Consider the following 22163-nt stretch of genomic DNA (forward strand, 5'->3'; position numbering starts at 1 on the left):
CATTGCTGTATTATCCTGTCCTTGGGTGCACTGGCAAGGACTGTGAAGTTGCTGTTCCAGGCTTGATTTAACATGTTATAGGAAAAGGGCTTAGAATAACTAACAGATTTTGTCATGAGAGGGAGGTCTAGAAATGGATAATTCAGTAGGGCTCTATTCTAACTTAATGAACACTCAGGTACCACATTAAAAATGCAAGAGGTAAATAGCCACAATCCCTACAAGAACACAATCAAATCCTAGACATGCTCATACAGATGCTCATACTGACCTTACAGACCCAACAATGGTCAAACAGCTTTATCCACTGCCCACACAGCACCAGACATGGAAACACATGGAAGCACAGGATCCAGCCAACCACTGCTCTGCCCTGGTCTCCATCTGAGCAGCAGTTTCAGCAGGAGCTTTCTAGTTTATCCAGGAACCCAGGGATTGCTCATGCCCTTCTGTGCTGTCCCTCCAACAGAGACCAAGGCTGAATCTCTCATGAGGGCCAGGGCTTGTGAAGGTGAGGCTGCTCCTGTCTGTCTGTAAAGGGTCTCATCCACCCAGTCTGCCAGGTGGGGTGGCCTGAAGCAGAGCTGGACTATAACATCACCTGTCTCTGCCCTCCCTTTAATCCTGACCCCAAAGCCCTCAGTCAGCTCCTCATCCACCCCCAGGTGGAACCCCAGGCACTCCAGCTGGACATGGACACCCCATCCTTGGCTCCCCTGAGCTGGTCACTGACATAAACACCCCATCCTTGGCTCCCCTGAGCTGGTCACTGACATAAACACCCCATCCTTGGCTCCCCTGAGCTGGTCACTGACATAAACACCCCATCCTTGGCTCCCCTGAGCTGGTCACTGACATAAACACCCCATCCTTGGCTCTCCTGCATGTCCTTTCACAGAGCCTGTGCCCCTCCATGCCAACACTCCAGCCACAGGAACAGGAACCATCCCTCCATGGCTCCTCCATCCTTCCTCCTGGCAGCCACCACACACGTCGGACAAGCACCAGGACAGCACCCTGGAATTAATACCAGGTATTGAAACCACACCAAACTTCTTGCAAAAAGTGACAAGATGGAGTCTGATCAGCAACAGACACACACCAGTCCAGCAGGAGAAGAGAATTCCTCCAGTACATAAAACACATTCTCAGAATAGCTCGAGTAAGAGCTGCTACACCACGAACAGATGCTTGGCTCCCTCTTGGGGAAAACACTGAAATAAAGGAACTGGCAGCTTGGGGTACTCCAGCACTGTTACCTCACATGCTCCTGATTTTCAGGAATCCTCCCAGACACTCTGAGAGAGACGCCAAGCTGGGAAATCAAAGCACACAAAGCAGCCAGCAGAGATCATTTTAACTACATTTTAACTACATCTTTCTATTTGAAACATTCTGCAAGTGGCTCCTGGGAGAAGAGCACCCTTGACCATTATCTTAGCTCAGCTTTATTTAGCTGAAGTCTCCCTGCTCACAGCAAAAATCTCTAATATCTGTAAGAGAACTGTTTCTAGTATTTCATAGGAGCTAGCAGAGGTGGTGATATCTGTGCTACAGATCAGAGGGGGCAAGCAGAGGAGTGGAAAGGCACAGTAGAGGATTTATTCCTTAACTCAGCAGCCAGGGGCTGAAATCTTGGTGCCCCCTCCATGCACACAGACTTGATCCTCTCCCTGCCTTGCCCCCTGCCTGCCATGGCTCCTACAGGATGTGCCATGCTGTACCCAGGATGGTCCCCTGGTATTCTCAGCAGAAAGCTGAAGGCCATCTGTCACCTGAAGTCAGGCTGGATCAGCAAATAGCTCTGAACTTACATTTGCAGGAGGATCTGGACTCAACACCCTTCCACTGCCACCACCTCCCCCAGCTGTGACATCAGCAGCATCCAGACCACAGGATCCACACCAAGGCTGTGACCCCAGTGAATTGTTGTTAGCCAAGGCCTCACCCCAGCTCCCCCTCTCCAGAGCTGCAGTGTTTACAGCCCTGCTTTAGAAGTTTTAATTAACAATCAGTGAGATAATACTGAAATAATCTTTCTCTTTCTAATTGAATGTCTCAGGCATGGAAACACAAGATTTTCCAGAAATAAGTACCAATAGAGGACACATTTCTCCTTAAGCAACCTAAGTACATTTTACTAAGCCTGTGATCTTAGATGTTGAGTCTTTTTTTTTTTTTTTAATAGAGTTTGATGCTATTTTGGTCTATTCAGTGTTTCAGGTCAGTATTGCAAGTACAGGCTAATTACCACCTGAAGCTACTGATCAAGAAGTCATAATTAATATCTCAACATTTCACCACTTCCTGATCTTATTTCTATTTCTTCCCTTATGCAAACTACTTAATAGCAAAGGATGCTTTGCAAAGTAGACTGATTAGAGGAGATTTATGTATAATTATAAAAAAACATTTCCAAGTCCTATTTCCACATTATTTAACATTCCCAAGGGGCGTTTTTTATGAGAAAAATCTCCATTTCTATTAACACTTCCTTCCTCTTTATGGTATGAATCCTGCATGCCTGCCCCTGTTAACCTCAATTATCATCAGTATGAAATGGTGAGTGGGGCAGGGCCAAGCAGCCACAAGCTAGACCTTGGTGGGAATGGCTCCATGCAGAGAGGGCAGCCAGGACTCGGTGGTGGGAAGATGGTCACAGGGCAGCAGTGGCACCACCAGAGCTCAGTGGTTCTCACCTCCTCCAGCTGAGAGCCACAGCAAGGAGAAATCCAACAAGGGAGCCTTCCTTAGCCCTCCCTAGGTGGGGCAGGGGATGCCAACCACACTGTCCTGCTATCAGGGCACCAAGCCTGGCTGGAGACATGCCCAGCAGTGCATGGGGACAATGCCCTTGCTGCTGCTCCAGAGCAGTGTGGGGCACTCTCCCATGGGAGCAGGGTCCAACTGCTGCTGCTGCTCTCCTGCTCCGGCTCACCCTGACCAAATCCCACCATGGATGCAGAATTTTCACTATGCAGAAATTTCAGTGGAGGGCAGCACACAACCACTTGTGTCTGTGCAGACCTCACACATCCCTGTGAGCTGCAGCACTGCTGGACTCTTGCTCTGCACAAGGACCCTGAGGGAGCAAATCATGCCCTGTTCAGACTGCTCCTGTGCCTGGTTAACACAAAATGAGCAGGATGGAGGAGAAGGAGGGCAAGGGAGATGAGATTCACCTCTCCACGACTTCTTGTCCGTTCCAGCAAAGGGTGTCATTGTGAACAGCAGAGCTGTGGCTGCAGATGTACTCTGGCAAGCTGCTGTAAAAACTGCTGTGGGACTTCAGCTTTGCAATCAGCTCCCTGGAAGAAAGGGACAGAAAAGGGTGCTCAGTTAAAAGAAGAAAAGAGTAGGTTGGTGCATTTAAACCAGTGAAGGTACCCACACAAACACAAACATTAAAGCAGCTAGGTGCAAACAAACCACAAAGCATCAGTAGCTCTTTCTGGTTTTCTTTGATGTTATTCAATCAAAGGCTGAACCCATGTTTCCCAGCCAAAACTGCTGGCGATGGGGAGGGATATGGGGGCAGCACAAGCTCAGGCCAACTTTGCACCAGGCAAAAGTCGGGCACAGTCTCTGCACTCTCACAGCACCCAAGGAAAGGTGCCACTGGCTCAGGCCACACATCCATGGGGTACCTCTGAGCAGCAAGGGCTCAGTGTCCCCTCTGCTTTGCAGAAGACAACAGAAGCCCTTCAGGGGCTTTTTCTGGCTGACATTGGCCATCCAGCACTGCTGCAAGGGCAGGTGGCATTTTTGGTGGCAGACCAGAGCTGACATTCTCAGCACAGACCTGCACACATGGCTAGGGCTGTGTTTCATGCTGCACCATCAAAGGGACACAATTTCAAGGGATGCACTGGGTTGGCCGAGGGGTCACAGTCTGCATTCAAAGGGGCAGGTTACACCATCAAAATGGCTCTGCTGCAGGAAGGCAGCAGGAGCTGCAGGAGCAGAGCTTGCACCAACAGAGGGGATGTGAATCAGGCTGCATCCCAAGCCTTCCCAGCAACAAGGATCTCCAGCTGGTCACCTGCAGTGGGCCAGAGTACCACAGACTGACCATGGGATCCCTGATGTTTCCAGAGAGGTGATAGAGGCTCTGGAGTGGGATATGACATCCCCCCGGCCCAGGTCTGATCGCTCAGGAACGCTCAGCAGCTGTCACCAGGGAATAGTAGCACATTTAATTAGATAAATAGCACCAAAAGTAAGATAACATGCATAGCAGGGACTGGAGGCAGTAAGGCTTGACCTCACAGTCATCTTGTTTGGTTTCAGACATTTCCCCCTTTGGCAAGGGGTTTTGCTCACCTCCTTGCTCGCTGGGAGGAATGATGAGGAATTAGCACCTGGAGCAGGGAGCACTCTGGGGCATCCCCTGGGTGCTGTCCAGGGGTTATCCCTGCCCTGCCAGCTGTGGGGAGCTGCCCTGCAGCCTTGGGCACTGTGGTGTGCAGGGGGTGTCCAGCTCCCTCATCCCTCCTTGCTTGGGATGCCGTGGGGTTCCCTCTCCAGGCACAGCCCGCGACAGCCAGCTGGGGGCAGGCGACACCAGCACAAGGAAGGCTCTGGGCTGTGCTCTGCGCTGCTTTTCCCTGCCTCGGAGCCCGTTGCTGCCGTGAGGGGCTGGCACAGCCCGCAGGGACAGCCGGGCAGCAAGGGGGTCCCTGCCTCTGACCACCCACCATCCCGTCTGTCACTGCCCAGGCTAATGAACAGGTCTGTCTGATGAGCCAAAGCCCCTGCACAGGGTGGCAATTCAGCCCACAAGCCCCTGCACAATCCAAGGGATGCTTCAGGCAGTCACCTCCTGTGTGAACCACCTCCTACCTCCATCTCCTGCACTAACAGCGGGGGGAGATCCAACCAACACTTGGAAAGCCAAAATGAGGTGAGACCTGGATCATCAGCTGTGGCAAACCCCAAGCAGAAGCCTCACTGCCCTTGGCACTGAGCTCTCACATCCCAGGCCCTGCCTTGTGCCACAAAGCCCAGCAGAGCTGGAGAGCAGCAGAAGGAAATGTTCCTGGGGAGCAGAGCTCCTGCAGGGCAGGGAGGAACCCTCCATATCTGCAGCTATGAACCCATGTCATTCATCTCAGCAGATTTCATGAGCCTTCAGAGCCTTCAAAGGACATCTCTGTCAGAGCCTGGGCTGTGTAACCTCGACGTGTTGAGACAAGGGAGGAATGCAAGCCCTGGTGCTGTATCTCATGGGAACAGTGTCAAGAATGTGGCCCTGTTAATCTTCAGAGAGAAATCCACCCAAATTAGTCTATTGCCAGCTTCAAAAATTGCCCAGCTTGCTTGTTTCACTTCCACAGGGATTTTTCTTTTATTCAAGACAGAAGTAAAGGCACTGTGTATCCCTGGGTGTGTTTTCAGATCCAGAGGGGAGATGCTGCTCCCTGACACATCACTGTGAGCCCACTTAATTACAGCTTTTACTTACACAGGGAAGGAAGCAAAAGGTGCAGTGCCAGCAGTGGAGGCACCTGCTTCCTTTGAAAATATTCAGTGAAAGGCTGTTAACATCTCTGAACTACCACAAAACACTACACAAAAAGCATGAAACAGATTCCCCCTACCTACACATGGTGTAACATAACAATTCAATCTGGAGTGACCATTTCTATCTGTAACTACACCTGTGAGTATTTCAGACACTATAACAGAGCCCAAGAAACCCAAACAAGGCATTTGGTGTATTAACCTGGGTGCAGTAGGTGAGAAAACCCATGTGGACACCCCATTGCACTTCAGAGCCTGTCACACAGCAGCTCTGATGCTCAGAGCCAGATTTATGGGTAGGGGAAATAAGGAGCTTTTCCATCTGCTTCCACAGGGCCATTCCATCTGGTGGCTGCTCCTGCAGCCCATGCAGCAGGCACCAGCTCAGCCTCAGCATTCTCACCTCCTCCTGCTCGACAAGGTTTCTTCTTGCTCCACGTGAGTCACTCTCAGGACTTTCCTGTCAATGAAAAGGTCCTCTGGATAAGGAGCTGATCGAGTCTGCCTCTGCTGGGCATGGCCACACATCCTGCTGATCTGGAAGCACAAACACAGCAGTGAGAGAAGTGCTGGGACTGCAGGCAAACAGCTGAGATGCACACTGGCACCAGCACATGAGCTGTTGTCCTCCTTTCATCCCCATCTTGCTCAGAGCTCAGCAAGCACCTGAAAGCAAAATTCTGTCCTAAGGTTACAACCTGGCTGTTGTATAAAAGGGGAAGGAATGCAGCAAAGTTCAGGTAAAATGTCACTGAACTGTTCCTGTGGCTACCAAAACCCCCAAGCTGCAGGTGGGACAGGCAAATCTTCCTGTGTCAAGTTAAACTTAGGCTGGCAGGGGGAGGCTTGAGATGTTCCCTGCTCCTTCCTTCCTGAGCACCACAGCATCTCAGGACTCTGCACTCTCTATTCAGACTTTTAGGAAACATCTCACCTCTGAAGGAAAATCCCTGGTTCTGCACCTTGAGGTAGCTCAGCATCTGCACAGACTGCACTGCAGGTGCCCAGGGATGAGCCCCATACACATCACTACTAAATTAAAAACCCAGGCCCTAAAATACAGCAAGCACTGGGGCCACAGCCCAGCCATGTTGTGGGAGGCCCTGATTAACAGGGCTCTGCTAATGGCACAAATTAGCTCATTAGCATACAGATTATTTGGGAACTGCCTGCAGCATCAAGGGAAGGAATCCAAAGTGCCTCATTCAAGCTCCCTTGCATGGCCACTGTCCCGAGACTCACCCAGCAGTACCCACTGCTGCAGACCCTGCTGTGGGTGGGTTTGCCACCATTTCCTTCTCTGGGACACTGCCAAGGCACATCTGTCCCCCTGTGCCACCACTGCCACTGTCAAAGTCTCCTTTTGATCCACCCTGTGCTGCTCTTGCAGGACTCACCCATGCTGGCCTGTGAAAGGAGCTTGGCTGATGGCTGGGACCATGAAAACACCACAGCCAACACCACCCTCTCTTCCTCTGAGCCTCCTCCCACCACCCACATCAGGCTTGGGACCAGCCACCCACCCATGAAATGCCCATTCCTTGCAGCACCTCATTTATCTCCACACCACATTGAATCAAGGCAATCCCAGGGAGCTGCACACCAGAGGTTAAAAGCATGCCTGGCACCCAAAGCTACAAGCATCTGATGTGTAAAGAGAGGAGATTAATTCTGTTCTATTACATCCTACATTTGGGTGGGCAAATAAATTAGTAATGTCACCTCTTTCATTATCAAGAGCAGCAGAGTTTGTTTGCTCAGGCTGCCGTACAACAAAGAGTAAAACAGAAACCTCCTGGGAGCTGGGCTCTGCAGTTTCTTTTCTCATCATGGTGGGAAGAGATGCTGCCACCAGTCCCTCTGCACCTGCAGTTTCCTCTGCCAAAGCAGTTGCTCCTGCAGCTGCCAGGGGGGCAGTTTCTGCAGCATCTTACCTGGCTTTTCCTCTTGTGCCCTCCCTTGGCTGTGCCTCCTCTCTGCCTTGCCAAAACCAAGTTTTGCATAAGAAGGTATCAGCCCTACTGCCCTTCCTAAATCACTTGGCAGGCTTCATAAACAGAAGGAGGAAGGCATTCAGAAAATGGATCACATTTTGGGCTATTTTCTTTGCCTTTTGGGCTTTCTGTTAGCACTCATAACATTTACAGGTAGTCCCCTGATGCAAGCAGACAGGAATAGGAGGAAATCACAGGACAACAGGAGAGCTGGAGAAGGGCATTTGGGATCTGAGACCCCCCACACTGTGGAATGGGGGATGTGCCTGCCCTTTCCATCCTGGCTGGTGCCAAGTCCCTGCAAAGGGCAGAGCAGCAGGAGTGTCAGGATGCTCAGGGGTCTCTGTGGGCTTTTCCTCTGCCCAAGGCAGAGATGAGACCTGCCATGAAACCTCCTCCAGGGAAACACAAGATACACAAAAGCTCCAGGACAGGGGGTACAGAGGAAGCAGTGCCACAAAGCAGCATCACTGCACCCAGGCTCTGAATGGACACATGAAGTGGAGGAGAAGGAAAAGGTTGGACACTTGAAGCTGCCATTTGTGATGACTCCCTTTGATTCTCCCCAGCTCTGTGAAAATTCCAATCCATTTCCAAAGCCCAGTTTTCAGCTGGCAAAACCTCCCAAACTCTGAGAGAAGAGCAAGTCCAGGATCAAGGCTTTTTCCCAAGGATGCAGAGAGTCACTGAATGGGAGGGGAGGGTCAGCGACAGTGTGAACAATGGCAGCACCTGAGAGCCTGCTTCAAACAGCAAGGGGACCCAGCAAGGTGGGGATGGGGGACCCAGCAAAGTGGGGATGCTTCATCTGCCACCAGCACTGCAGGGAGCTCAGCCCCTCTGCTCCCAAGTCCTGCTCAGGAGCTGCAGCTCAGCTGCATCCTCACAACCCCACACAGCACCTGGGTACCAAAGCTCCAAGATTCATTGAGTAAGGCAGGAAAAGACCTCTACAATCATCAAGTTCAATGGTTGATCATCAAGTCAAATCACTGATCACCCAGTCCAGCCATCCCTCCTATGAGATGAAACCACAAACAGGATTGTATTAGCTGTGACACGGGACAGCAGATGAAATCTTTGCAGATAGAAGGATGCACTGCTCAAACTTTCCACCAAGTTTTTACTTATTCATCTATTCAAGCACTAACTAACTTTCTCAGGAAAAAACCCCAACCCTGGAGCCCATCTTGTGAAGCCACAGTGAAATAGTTGTCACCCTTTAGTCAAACAAAAACCCGGCTGAGATTTGAACTTTAAAATAAAGTGAGTGAAAGTAGAAGTAACAGATTGCCTGCTCATTTGCAGGGGCAGCATCGTGTGTGCTTTTTGGGGGAGGGAAGGATTTCACAAACCATCTGCCAAAGTCTACTGGGCCACAAGCAGTCCGAGGACGACAGCTCAGAAATGCTGTTTCAATCTTACCCTGTTTTTGTGTCCACACTGCAGGCTCAGGAACACATGAACACAGCTCCCCCATCTCTTCCTAACCATTGCCATTTTAAAGCAGGCTCCAAAAAGAAAAGAAAAATGCAGTCAGAGAAGGGATAGATACAAGCTCAGACCTTGAGGAGAAACAAGTGTGATGATTCAGCTCTCCAAGTATTGGAGAGCAAGGACAGTCAGCTCCTCAGCACTGTGGTGTGTCTGCAAGAGGGAGAGCAAAAGGAAGGGAGCATCTCTAATCCAATTGCCACACTTGTATCAAGCAAGAGCGTTTAACAAGTGGTTTCCTTCCAACACAGAAATATAAATGTGAAATTCAAAGCAAGTTGACAGAACAGAACCGCTGGCTCTTCTCCTCCCCACGCTACCAGGGGGATGGTAAATATACACCAGCCCTTATCTAAAGTACAGTCAGTGCAAGAGCTCTGCCTTAGTGCAGAATAGGCTGAAGTTTGACACATTAAGCCACAAAAAAATGACTAAGTAAATCAAATGCCAGAGTGTTTTTTTAGACAACAGGAGTTGGATTTTATCTGCCAAGGACACCAGGCAAGAAAAACCTTCCCAAAGCCTGGAGCTTTTACAAACCCCCAAAGCCACCAACACTTTAACAGCCCAAGCAAAACTATCCTGCCCCAGCTCATTAACAAACTCACTAATTACCTGATTTAATTAGCCTCCTCCATGAGGAGTGTGACCCAGGCCACGAGGGGAACACTTTGCCTTCTGAGGAGACCACAACCCCTGCTCCAGCTCTTTACTGCAGCCCCAGGAGGTGCCAGAGCCAGGCTGGGCAGTGCCCGGGGGCAGCAGCTGCTCCCAACACCCGGGGCTGCAGCTGTGATGGCTCAGCTTTAGGGGGAACACTGATCTGAGGGGAGCACAGGGGCAAGGCTAATGGAGCAGCACCAGCAGCAGCCCACTGTAAGGCTTCCCCATTAATTTAAGATAAGAGGTGTCTGAGGACTGCAGGGATCAGATTTGCTACAGCTGAGCTGATGGATGGGTGTAAAGCACAGTGCTGATCTCTGTGGGTACCTGCCAGCCCAGGAAACTGGGATGATTTGGGTTAATTATCAAAGAAAGACTGACCACAGCAGCAGGTTCTGTGCAAAGCATCACAGCCCCCGTGCAGCTGATGGAGGGCAGCTCCAGCCTGGCTATGGCAGGATGGCATCCCTGACACCACTGAGACTCCTGATGAACCTGCTCTGCTGGTGGAACCCAGGATATTCTCCTGACTGCCCTGGAGGACTCAAGACCCTGGCAGGGGCTCAGAGACCTTGGCACAGAGTCAACGACACCTGTGCCTTCAATTTTAACCCATGGTAACAATCACCAACTTTGTGTGAAGCGTTACAAGCCACAAGGGTTTGAATAGAATGATGGTGAATTTACCACAGTGTGGAAAAGTAGAATTTTGGGGTTTTTAGAACGGGGGTTCAAGAGGCAAGATGGAGGAATCTGGGCGTGTGCTGTCTTTCTCCTTCTCCTTCCTGTCCTCCATCTTCTGCTGTGATGGTGACACTTCTGGATTGGTTTAGAGTAGAGACAGACTGTCTAACATTGGTGATAGGTATTGGAAAATTATTGTAAATAAACTACATATAGTTTTTAGTATAAAAAGGTCACACCACCCCAAGGGCAGGGACTGTGCCATAGCCCAACCTGCTGGACAGATCTCATTGGGTCAGAAAGACAATGTATTGGATAAGAGCAAATAAACAACCTTGAAAAACAGAGCCGAGGAATCTCAACTACTTCGAGTGTGGGGCTGGGAAAAAGAGACTTTTTAATACCTCAGGAGCCATTCCAACAACTCAGAACCCAAGATTCTGCTGCCAAGGCACGAGGCAGCGTGGCCACATGGGGAAAAAACATCTTATCCTGCACATCAGCAGGAAATTCAGGGGTGAAAGGATTGGAAAGCAGCACACTGGGATCCTCAGTGCCAATCTGAGCTCTGCTTTTAAAAGTAAGAACATTTTAAAGGTAATTTTTTAGATGATTTAGAAGAGGAAAAAAAACAACCAAAAAAAAGTAGCTAATCAGCTTCTCCTTGGAGAAAAAGGGATTGCATTAGACACTGCTGGATACCTGCTGCTGCCACTTCTCATTCAGCCCAGGAGCTCCACTCTGCTCTAAAGGAGAGTTTGCTGTGTTCGACCTTTGCTTAAACTTTACATGGAGTTTCCATTTGCCTTTTCTATGAATTCTTCTGCTTATAGATTCATTCTCCAGGAAGACACAGTATTTTTTCCCCTCAAGGGGATGCCCTCATTTTTGAAGATTTCCTCCCACAATCTCTTTTGCTCTCTGGAGTTCACATAAGTCATTTTATACTTACTCGTGGGTTTCCTTTGGGAGAAGCCACACATCAAACTGAACAGAGATTAACTATTATAATTGATTTGAACACAGCTTCTGAAAGGGTGATTTGCTGCAGAATGCACAGAACATCAAGAGACCACAGATTTGCTGTCTTTGGAGGAACCAAGTGATGCCGACTAAACCCTGAGCATCCTTCAGTGATGGAGCCCAGTTTGACCAGTGAGGCTGAAAGCCACAGGAAGACAGCAGCTTGAATTGGTGCCTCTTCCCCAATTCTTTTTAACAACCTGCTCCACTACACATCACAAGTCTTATTAGCATTATAAAGATCGCATCTGTGCCCCGTTTATCTTCAAAGTCACCATAAAAGTGAACCTGAAGTCTATTACTCAAGTGCTGCTACAGAATTCCGCTTAATTAAATTCTAAAGGGCTTAAACCAAAAATATACATTGCGATGATGTGGGATAGAACATAAACTTTTTAATAGTAGTAACCAAGCACATTTACCATTTCTACAGGTGTAATAAAAATGCTAATATATGTTAATGTTTAGTCTGTGGTTAATGTTTTGTCTTGTTAATTTCCCCAGGGCTTTTATTACAGATTTAAATCTGCCACACTGCCCCAGTGATTGCATCGCCTTCCACAAACGGCGCCACGCTCTCAAACCAAGGCTGATTAACAGGAGTGCAGAAACATTTGGCTAGGACAAACACTCTTATTATATGCTTCTAATCATTAGATACATTTTGTCAGGAAGATAGGAAAGAGACAATTCCCAGCTCCCCCACTCTTCTCACAGCAGAAAAATGTGATTATGGGCATAAAAATGAATTTACAAGCCTTTATCTTAGGAAGCACATCATTATTAACTAAGTAATGATTGTTCTTCTGGTTCCAGGCACTCAAGCAGAAAGAACAAACTGAGTATGGTAACACAGATGTCTTCAATGAACACTCCAACAAAATTCCTCATTAATGAAGTACTAAATGTTATTAATCAGCTCTATAGTATTACGAACGCCATTATTCAGACTGCAAGGATTACATAAGAGACAGCATCCTAACTCACTCATGCAGAGACAGGAATCAGAGGAAGTGACCTACTCTCCGTGCTGAGGAGAACGTTTAATAATGCATCACCCTTAAATAATGCAACGCTATAATGTGTAAAATGCACACAAACACTAATGCTTAAAATAACAGAGTGCCTGTCACACCAGTGCCCACGGTGACACCCAACACATGCTGCAGACATGGGCTACAAACACCCAGGGACCCTGCAGCCACCAGACCAGGTTGTGCTGAAGGCCATCACCACCTGGCTTGAAGACCAGCTCCTTCAAGCTGCTGCAGAACCACAAAATGCCTCCTTAATGCCATACAGAGGCATTAAGGAGGCATTTTTCAAAGTAAATATAACTTGATTTTTCCTAGAATGGCTTGGATTGGAAGGGACCTTAAAGATCATCTAGTTCTAAATCCCAACTGCCATCCTGCACATAGAGGATCACAAAATGCTTTGCAGAAGGTCATTGTCACAGCAGAAACACAAGGCCCTAGAGGAGTGGTGGGACTGGTTCTCAGGGCAAGGAGCAGGATGGGCACCACACACAGCCACCTGTGTCAGCGTGACAGAGGTGACACAGCAGCTGGCAGGTCTGACACACAGCATGGTCACACCATCACTCTGCCCCAGAGACTGCACAAGGGTGAGGGTGCACCAGCCCAGCACAGCAGTGGGGAGCACAAGAGACTTTTTATGGGTTCAGTCCTTGCTGCCAACTGCTGAAGCTGCAGGATTTCCACCTGCACATCCCCGTGCTGCATCTGAGTTCACATGCCTTAAATTGGAAAGAAACAACCACTGCAGCTCCAGTCGGTGCTGCTGGTGGGCCACCAGCCTGTCCCCAGGAGGATGTGATGGCCAATGCACCACACAAGGCACCTCCACAGTGTCCCACCACATCCCAACCCTTGGACTGCCCCAGCTTCCCCCAGCACAGGATGCCCTTTCTCTCAAAGGAACTGTGACCTCAGCTTGAGTCGAGCCCTTTCAAACCTACATAAAATAATGCAAACAAGATGTTTCTTCTCTCTGGTGTCCCCAGCATGGAGTGTTTAATCCACCAAAGAAAGCAGCTTTGTGTTTCAGCAAAAGCCTGTTTATTGTTATTTATAGGTGGAGAGGAAGTAGGACTAAATGATCACAGTTGTTCCTTCTGTCTTTATAATCCATGACGTATAATTAAGGCACAACTTCTCAAGTCAGTCTTTCTCTCCAGCATTTTGTTAATTCCATATTTAACACAGAATTTGGTATTTCAGTTTGGATGGCTGGACCTCAGCAGCAAACCACAGGGCAGGCAGCTGTAGCACCAGCCAGGGCTCAGACCCAACGCAGCCAACCAACTGGGAGAGTCAAGAAAAAAGCATTTGCTTAATTTTTGGCACACATTTAAGCAGTTTTCCTATGTGCAGACATTTCCTGGAACAGGGCCCTGCAGCATACTAATGCACCACTATGGTTTTAACTTAAATCTGCACAATCTGATATTTCTTAGACAACCAAACTAAGACTTTATTCTTGGAAGGAGAAGCCAGCCTTGCCTGGAGGGTTACAGCAGAGCAAAAGGGAAAACGGAGCAAAATCCAGAGAAACCCAGAACACGTTAGACTGGCTAAAGCCAGGTTCAGGACCAGAAGGTGGCAGTAGCCAGAGTCCATCTCTTGGTGGAACCCCAAGTCCCCAAGGTGCTCCATGGCTGAGGAGGCAGCACAGAAAAGGGGGGGACCCTCTGAGAGCTGCTCCTGACCCCAGGCTGCTGCTCTGCCCCTGGGACTGACTCCCCAAGGAAGCTGAAGATGCTCCAAATTCAAACAGCTGATTTCAGCATTAGCACTGACTCATCTCACCTGACAGAAAATCAGGACTAGAGGCAGCAGAGCCCACTTCGGCTAAGGATGCTAAATACAGTTTAATTATACAACTGCACTCCATGCATGCTCTAACACACAATTGCTGCTATGGGTCCCTAGAAGACCCTCCTATTGCAGGCAATTAAATCTACCCCATCACAACAGGCTGGGAAATAAGGAATGGGCTTGAGGGATCACCAGTTTTTACCAAGATCTTATAAAAAACCCTCACTAGGCAAAGCCAGGCAGCAGGACAGCTCCAGGCAATCACCACGTGCTTGTTATTTTCCTTCCATGGGTTAATCGGTTTCCTTGGCAGATTTCTGTGGGTTTTAATGTTGCACTGTGTTTGTGCCTACGGCACTACAGAAAGGAACAATCCCAGAGAAATAAATTCCTAGCAGCCTAATTTAGAGAGGAAAAACAGATACCTGCCATCAGTCTGGAACACAAGCCAGAGTCAGAGCCTGTAACAGGGTATTTAACAGCAGCCGTGTCAGCTGGGTTGCAAATGTGGTCAATACCTACCAGCCTCTCTTCCCCCCTGCAGCCATGAGCCCAGATTCAATTATTCTTTGAGAAATACTTTGTTAAATAATTAAAAAGTTACTGCATTACTTTTCCCTTTTTTTTTCCCTTAAACCAGACCAATTCAATTTTGAAAGTATAAAGCCATTATAATGTGTCAGCTAGCAATTAGCTACTGTACACTGTTTATTCTTTAATATAATCTTTGAGTAGAAGGGCAATATTCTCAGAAACGCAGCATTAACTTGTTCCTGAATGACTTTAATATGGCTCTTTTCAAATTACTGCTCATAAAATCTCAGGGAAGAAAAATTTACAGATGATATCCCATCTCCTTAATTAGTTCTCTCTCTCTCTCTCGGCAATCCAATAGGAAGTGTAATATTTATTTAAAATAGAACACACGGGGCTTACCACTAAATCTGCTGTAACTGGTGATCTCAAAACAAGCAGGTAAAAGGCAATGCTTGTTTTGCAGCCTGCACAGACCACGCTCACAGGTACACACAGCTTTTCAGATTTATATTTCAATAAATGCTCGTACTGAAACCATCCCAAAGGTTTTTTACACCTCTAAGTACTTTTTGCTATAAAATGCCCTTCTCCCTTCCTATGGTGCATGGAAATCCCTCCTACCCCAAAGGGTTAGGGACTCCCCATTCCTCCCCACTCACCATCCCTCACCATCATCCTACTTATTTTAACCTTCAGGTAGAAATAATCCTCCCAGCAGCAACTATTTTCTCCCTCCATCCACCTTTCTCTTTCCAAACACCAGTCTCTGCTAAGACAAGGTTGGAGCCACCAAAACTCTCCAAATAATTTCAACAGTGAAGTTGCTGAATCTCTTCAGCAGAAAAATTACAGGCATTTGTTTTCCAGCAAAGCTCAGAACAACCTCACACTTTATGCAGCTCCTGGCAATGGGGCATGAGGCTTTCCCCATGGCCATGCCACGGACCTCTCCAGTGAAAGTCTAAAAGAGAAACATAATAATTATCATTAAGGGAAAATAGTAAAAATAGCTCCATGCAGCAGAGATTAGCTGCTGGTAAAATTAATCCATTCAAGGCCAACAAAAGGAGAGGGCCCTGTTTTCTTTTTTCTTTCTTCTTTTCTAACTTCATCTGTAGATTTTTTTCTTAGTTTTGAAGCTACCAGATCCACAGCAATTTTTTCTCCCTGACAGTCAGGCCTAACCTAATCCAATTACAGGTCAGCACCAAGATAATATACCCAAAACATGGCAAACAAGGTAAAAAGGCTCCCATTAGATTTTTGCTCGATAAAGGAATTAGGTTTTTTCCTAAAGACAAATAAGGCTTATTGAAAATGTAAATCATTCCTTTCTATAAAGATATAAATATCTGCAGGGCCTTTTTGAGACTTTATTGGAAAACATCTTGTTTTTACATGTACTGTGGTTAGAACAATTGAATTACAAAATGACTTACAACATTAGATTAGTTTCTGCCTGATTGAGAATATCTTTATAATGGAAATCGGTGTGCACTTTTAACCTTGTTACAATGCTGTATGTCTGATTAATGTATTAAAGGGACTCATTCAACAATAGCCTTTTGCAGACAGAAATTAAATTAATCCAACTTTATCACAACACCTTTATTAACAGCATCAAACAGAGGACTAGTATTTGACTATCAGAAGTGAATTCCAATACACTGATACACAACAATTCCAAAATTAGGTAGGAGAATCATTAGATGGGGGAAAAAAATTGACTAAACACTTGTAATGCATTTTTGTTTATCGTCATTACTTTCCACTCACCTTGCAAGTTGCAAGCTGGGAATTTCCCCAACTGATGGAAAAAATAAACATTTTGCACCAAAATCTACAGGTGAAGAGTTACTACATTTCCTTCTGGCTCCAAACAAAGGGAACTGCATGAAGCAAAGCTCAGAGCTGACCTTCCTAGGTGTTTTTTTAGCCTCTGCTGGGCAAACCCTTTTGGGCCCATCTGCACTGAGCTCATGGTGACATTTTGCCCATCAGAGCCACTCCAGCATCACCTCCCACAGCCCCACTGCCCTCTGCTCCATGGCTTTTGGGCCATCCCTCAGGGAGCACACAGAGAATGGATGACTGAGGTGTCAGCACAGGCACAGGAATGCCTGCACTCTGCTCTCTGGAGAGCAGCAGCACGAGGTTTATTTTACAGTGATACAGATCAATATGTGCAATCCAGGAGTTAATAAGCTTCAGAAAGACATAACTTAGAGCACATCAGTCACCCCCAAGTTTTCCTCAGTAACCACCCAGCTCTCCAGCTGGTTCTCTCCAGGTCACTGCCTCAGAGCATCATCTCAACCTTTGCCACTAGCACGGAAGAGAATTGGGTGTGAAAATTGATTAGGTTACAAAGATACACCTGCATAAAGAAATGCAAAATTTGCCAACAGCTGCCTTGCTTTTTATTTTCTTTTTATTTTTAAACAGAAATAGCTCTGCCCAAGTAGCTGTAGGCTATCAGCACAGCTTTCTGCAGCCAGCCTGCTCTTGCTTAAACAAATCTTTGCAAGAATAATGCAGTTAGCAGCAAACTTCACCTACTGAAAGCAGGCTCGGTGCCCTCGGGGGCTCATTAGAGGGGTAAGACAACAGGTAGGGATGTAAAAGGCCACCAGTTCTTTTTGCAGTGGCCTGACAGGGCAGTGAGGATCCAGCAATGAGGGGTGCGCTGCTGCAGCAGATGGATGAAAAATCTGCGGCAATTGTTTGTTGAAATTTTTTTTCCCTAGCAAAATGTATTTAGCATCTTTCATGCTTGGTACCTCAAAGCCACTTTACAATAAGATGCAAAAATGATACAATTCACAGCACCACACACAGGCAGAGAATTCAAAATGAACCAAAACCACTCATTGCAACCCAGCCCCTCATCCTCTGCAGCGCAAAACAAAACACTGCCGCTCCGCCCGGGCAGCTCTGGGCACCACTCCTGCTTTGCAGAGGGTCCCTTTTAACTTTCTGGTTTGTTCTTGGCTCATTCATCAGCATTGCTAATGGCAGAGATAGCTCTGGTTTGAAGGCAGCAGCACTCACGGGGGTTTCTGTCACTGGAAGTAAACTCAGGCCGTTCAGATGAAGGATGCCCGGTGGATGACCCCGGGCGGAGGCCTGAGTGCAAACGGCAGCCACGGATAATGAGGCCAAAAGAGGGTTTAGCGTAAAAAGCACAGCGAGATGGATATTGGTGAGCACAACTCTGGGCTGGCAAAGCTGCGGCTCTGAGCAAGGACAGAAATCTTCAGGAAAGGAAATGGGCCAGAATATATTTTGCTAATAAAGCATCTCTGTTAATAGGGGTTGCAGGAGGCTGCAGCAAGCAGGGAGCCATGTCTGCAGGGCTGATGCTCAGGGGTTTGATCTCTCTGGTAAAAGAAAGATGTGTGGGCAGTTTGAACAGAGAATTCCACAGTAAATGCACAGGGCAAAGGCATGTCTGGAGGGACTGAGTCAAGGATAAAGGCAGGTCATGCCATGGGTATCACTCCTCTGCAGTCCCCTCAGGATCAGCCCACACTAACAGTCTCCTGCTTCTGTCATGCACCAGCTTGCAGCATCCCTCAGATAAACCAAATCTCAATCTCAGCAAGGACCCAGAGCATGAGGCTGGTTTAACTCTGAAGGAATTTCAGCTGCAAAGCTCATTTGCAAACACAGCCCCAGTGAAAGGGCTGTGCCCCAACCCTCCCCTTTCAGAGGGGCAGCTCCTCCCTGGCCAGAACCTCTCCCACAGTTTCTGATGCAGACAAAGCCTCAAATCACATGGAGGGAAGTTTCTGATGCTGTGATCTTTGGCTCAGAATGAAACTCGGTTTTTTCCTGCTTAAATCCAATCTATTTAGAGACCTCCCATTATGTTCTTAACCATTACAAATTATTTTAAAAAATCAGACAGCCTGAAATTTCAAAGCTTGAAGGCACCCCATATATCCCCTCCCTCGTGACCAGCAGCTCCCTCCTCTCCTACATCCAAAGCATCCCAGGTCCAGCTTCCAACCCAGCTGTGATGGGAGCCAGGAAAAAGAAGAGATAAGAAAAAAAAGAAGCTGTTCTGTGCAGTGCAGAAATCTGCAAAACATTGCAAAGCTGTGTACCCTCATTTCCAGCTGTTAAGACTGCATCCTGCCCCACTAACTCTGGGAGCTCTTTGTACTGATGCCAGGGCATCTCAGAACCAAATATCTTTTTAAACACTCGGGAGCCAGTTGCAAAACAACAAATTAGCTCCTCCACTCAAACAAGGAACACGCCAAGGCACAGTGCATGCAGACAGCTACACATAACCAGTAATTAAACTGCATGAGGTCTTGAGGCTTGTTCTGACTTCAGCTTGGAAAAGATGCAAGACAACCCATCACACACAAACCTGTGTGCATCTCACTTGCAATGCAGCCAACATGATCTGAAGGGAGACCAGCCAGGCTCAGTGGGTTCTCTATGATATTCCCATCCATAAAATGCAGCAGCCTTAAAAAGCTCTTTTTGAGCTGCAGAGTAGTGGGGACGAAGTTGCCACCAGCCAAGTGATCTGTCTCAAGACTGAAGTCAACAAACAGATTCCTGTGGTCGTCAGTGCAAAGTTGGGTTGGACATCAAACACTCTGTCAAAGGATGCTCCCTGTGCTGCTGTGTGAGGAAGGGGCACTGTCAGCAGGTGCCTTCTACTTTTTATTTAAAATAAAGGCCTCACTGCAAATCCCTTCAAATGGCACATCTCAGAGGCCAGAACACATCCAGTTAAAAGGACAAAAGGAGAACAAAAAAGAGTATAATATAACAATTTCCAAATAGAAGCAAAATCAAATGCTATTTTTAAATTAAACCTCTGCTGATAGGTTTGAGCATCACTGGCCACTGCTTGCACCCAGCAGCTCTGCAGAGCCCCACACACTCAGTTTGCTTCATGCAGATCCAGTTCAGTGACAAACTGACTCAAAGCCTTGCCATGCCACCAGGGCAAGCAGGAGGGCACACCAGCGTGCCACTCTCCCACACTGGAAAAGGACAACCCTGACCAAAGGCCACCTGCATCCTCACAGGCAAAATTCTTGCTACAAGTGAATTAATTAATTAATTGTGATAGCAATGTCTCCCTCCCCAGGCCAGACAAGAGGAAAAGCTTTCACTAGTTTGAGAATAACCTGAGTCTCACTCCCCTGGAGAGGCAAGTGATGGTCAAGAGCATTCATGCCAAAGTCCCTTCCAAGAATGAGATGGAGGCTCCTAATTTGCTACTGCATATTTGCATACCAAACCAGAGATTCCAGTCCTGCAGCAGTGTGCCAAAATAGCTGGATCAAAATTGTTGATACTGGGTTACAAAAGTGCAGGCATTAATAACTTTTGCCCCTATTCTCTGAGCACCAACCAGCCAAGCCACCAAGCTGGAGCTTTCTAGCTCAAAATCAACACCTTGCAATTCAGTGCTTTGCCATATGCTACCCCAAGTGTCAGAAAATCTTTACTACCTGAAACCTCTTCAGACAACTAATCATAGTACTCCCAAGGTGTTTTCACAGGAATGGGAATGCTGCTGATACTGGCCTCCAAATAAGCTTTATTTTCATCCTGCAGGGGGAACAGGTGCTTGCTTTAACACGCTTATCAGGCACCTTACACTGCCTATCACAAAATGGATAACAAAATACACAATTCACACACCTTGGGATAGTTCTGAGGGGGTCTGAGATCACTGCAAACCAAAACTTCTCCTGTATTTCCAGCTCTAAGTGAAAAATGGAGCTAGCTACCAGAGAGTATTAGAGAATAGCCTGAGGATTAAAGTTTGCCAATAAAGAACTTGAAAATACAGAGTCTGTACATCCAGCTGACTCTCCCAGGAGAGATGCCAACAAAAAGCAACCCACATTAAAAGTACAAAGAAACCGATCTCGGCGTCTCAGAGGGAAGGACTTCGCAAACAGCGCCATAATTTCAAAGCTTTCCCCACAAAGCTCTTGCCAGCTCTAGTACAGACAGAAAAATCCATTTGCAGATGGGAAAACTCACCAGAGCTCCCTGCCAGTGCAACCTGCTGAGCAAAGCAGCTCCCAGCAAGGCACCAGGTGAGACGGCCCCAAAAGCTGCTCCTCGGCAGTATTTGGGGGAAAGCAGCCTGGCATCACTGTGCTGACAAATGAACTAAACCTGTGTATGCCAATGGGTGATATTTTCATTCCTGGGTGCCAAAAGTCCCTTTACTTGCATATTCTTGATTTTCAGCCCTGTGTATCTGCTGGAACTGCTGTTTTGAGCACACACTGCAGCAATGTTACCATGGTGCTACAATCAACCAAAGCACGTCGTTATCTTTACAACATACTCAGGAACTCCCTGCCAGGATTCCCTAAAATCTAGGGAAGCAAGGGGCCAGTTTTCCTGCCTCTGAGGCTTCCCAAGGCCATCAGAGCTGGGTTCACACCAAGCACTCCCCCTGAGCCAGGTGAGATGAGCACTTCAGCTTTGGGATAACACCAAACCCAGCCTGCACAATGGCATCACCACAACAGCACCCCAGCAGCACAGCTGTATAACCTAGTTAACCCAGACCTAAACAGTCTTTTAAAGGTGTTTGCAGGAAGGTAAAGCAGCAGGGATCTGCTCACAGGACAAGCACACTGGGAATTGCATGCTGCTCCCATACAGCACTGGCACCTTTCTGCTTCCCTCCTTCTGATGAGTACAAGTGGTTGAACAAAGCTCTGGTTAATTTTGCAATTTATTAGGATTTTCTAAAACAGTATTCAGTTCTGAGTGGAAAAAAAAAAAAGACTTTGCTGAGCTCCCTGCTGTTCCCTTTCTAGGCAATGCTCTGCAGGTGGAGCTGCACAAACGACTGCAAGGGGAGCAGCAGGGGCTGGACAGCTGGGGTGCATCAAAAATGGGGCAGGCAGCAGGGGGAGGGAGGGGATTCTGTCCCTCCACTCCAGCGAGACCCCACCTGGATCATCTCCAGCTCCAAGGGCCCCAAGATAAGAAGGACATGGACCTGTTGGAGCGAGGGTGACAAAGCTGACTGGAGAATCTCTGCTATGGGGACAGGCTGAGAGAGGCAGGGCTGCTCAGCCTGGAGAGGAGAAAGCTGCCAGGAGACCTCACTGCACCTTCCAGGGCCTGATGGGGCTCCAGGAGAGCTGGACTGGGACTTACTACAAAGGCATGGAGGGATAGGACAAGGAGGAAGGGCTTTCACTGACAGGTTCAGACTGGATATTAGCAAGAAGTTCTCGACTGTGGTGGTGGTGGCGAGGCACAGGCACAGAGAAGCTGTGGCTGCCCCATCCCTGGTAATGTCCAAGGCCAGGTTGGACAGGGCTTGGAGCCACCTGGGATAGTGGAAGGGGGGCTCAGGACTGATGATCTTCAAGGTCCCTTCCAAACGAAACCATTC

General features: G+C 47.8%; 1 protein-coding gene across 1 annotated transcript in view; it reads right to left on the reverse strand.

Annotated features, from left to right (window-relative positions):
- Window positions 1-22163, reverse strand: part of GPC3 (glypican 3) — a 138134-nt gene that overhangs the window by 48310 nt on the left and 67661 nt on the right. The window contains exons 4-5 of the mRNA XM_058814203.1: window positions 5927-6060; window positions 3183-3308 (exon numbers count right to left, since the gene is read on the reverse strand). Coding sequence (XP_058670186.1) covers window positions 3183-3308; window positions 5927-6060 — 260 coding nt within the window. The remainder of the gene's footprint in view (window positions 1-3182; window positions 3309-5926; window positions 6061-22163) is intronic.

The sequence above is a fragment of the Ammospiza caudacuta genome, chromosome 14 (genome assembly GCF_027887145.1).
Source record: "Ammospiza caudacuta isolate bAmmCau1 chromosome 14, bAmmCau1.pri, whole genome shotgun sequence".
Taxonomy (NCBI): domain Eukaryota; kingdom Metazoa; phylum Chordata; class Aves; order Passeriformes; family Passerellidae; genus Ammospiza; species Ammospiza caudacuta.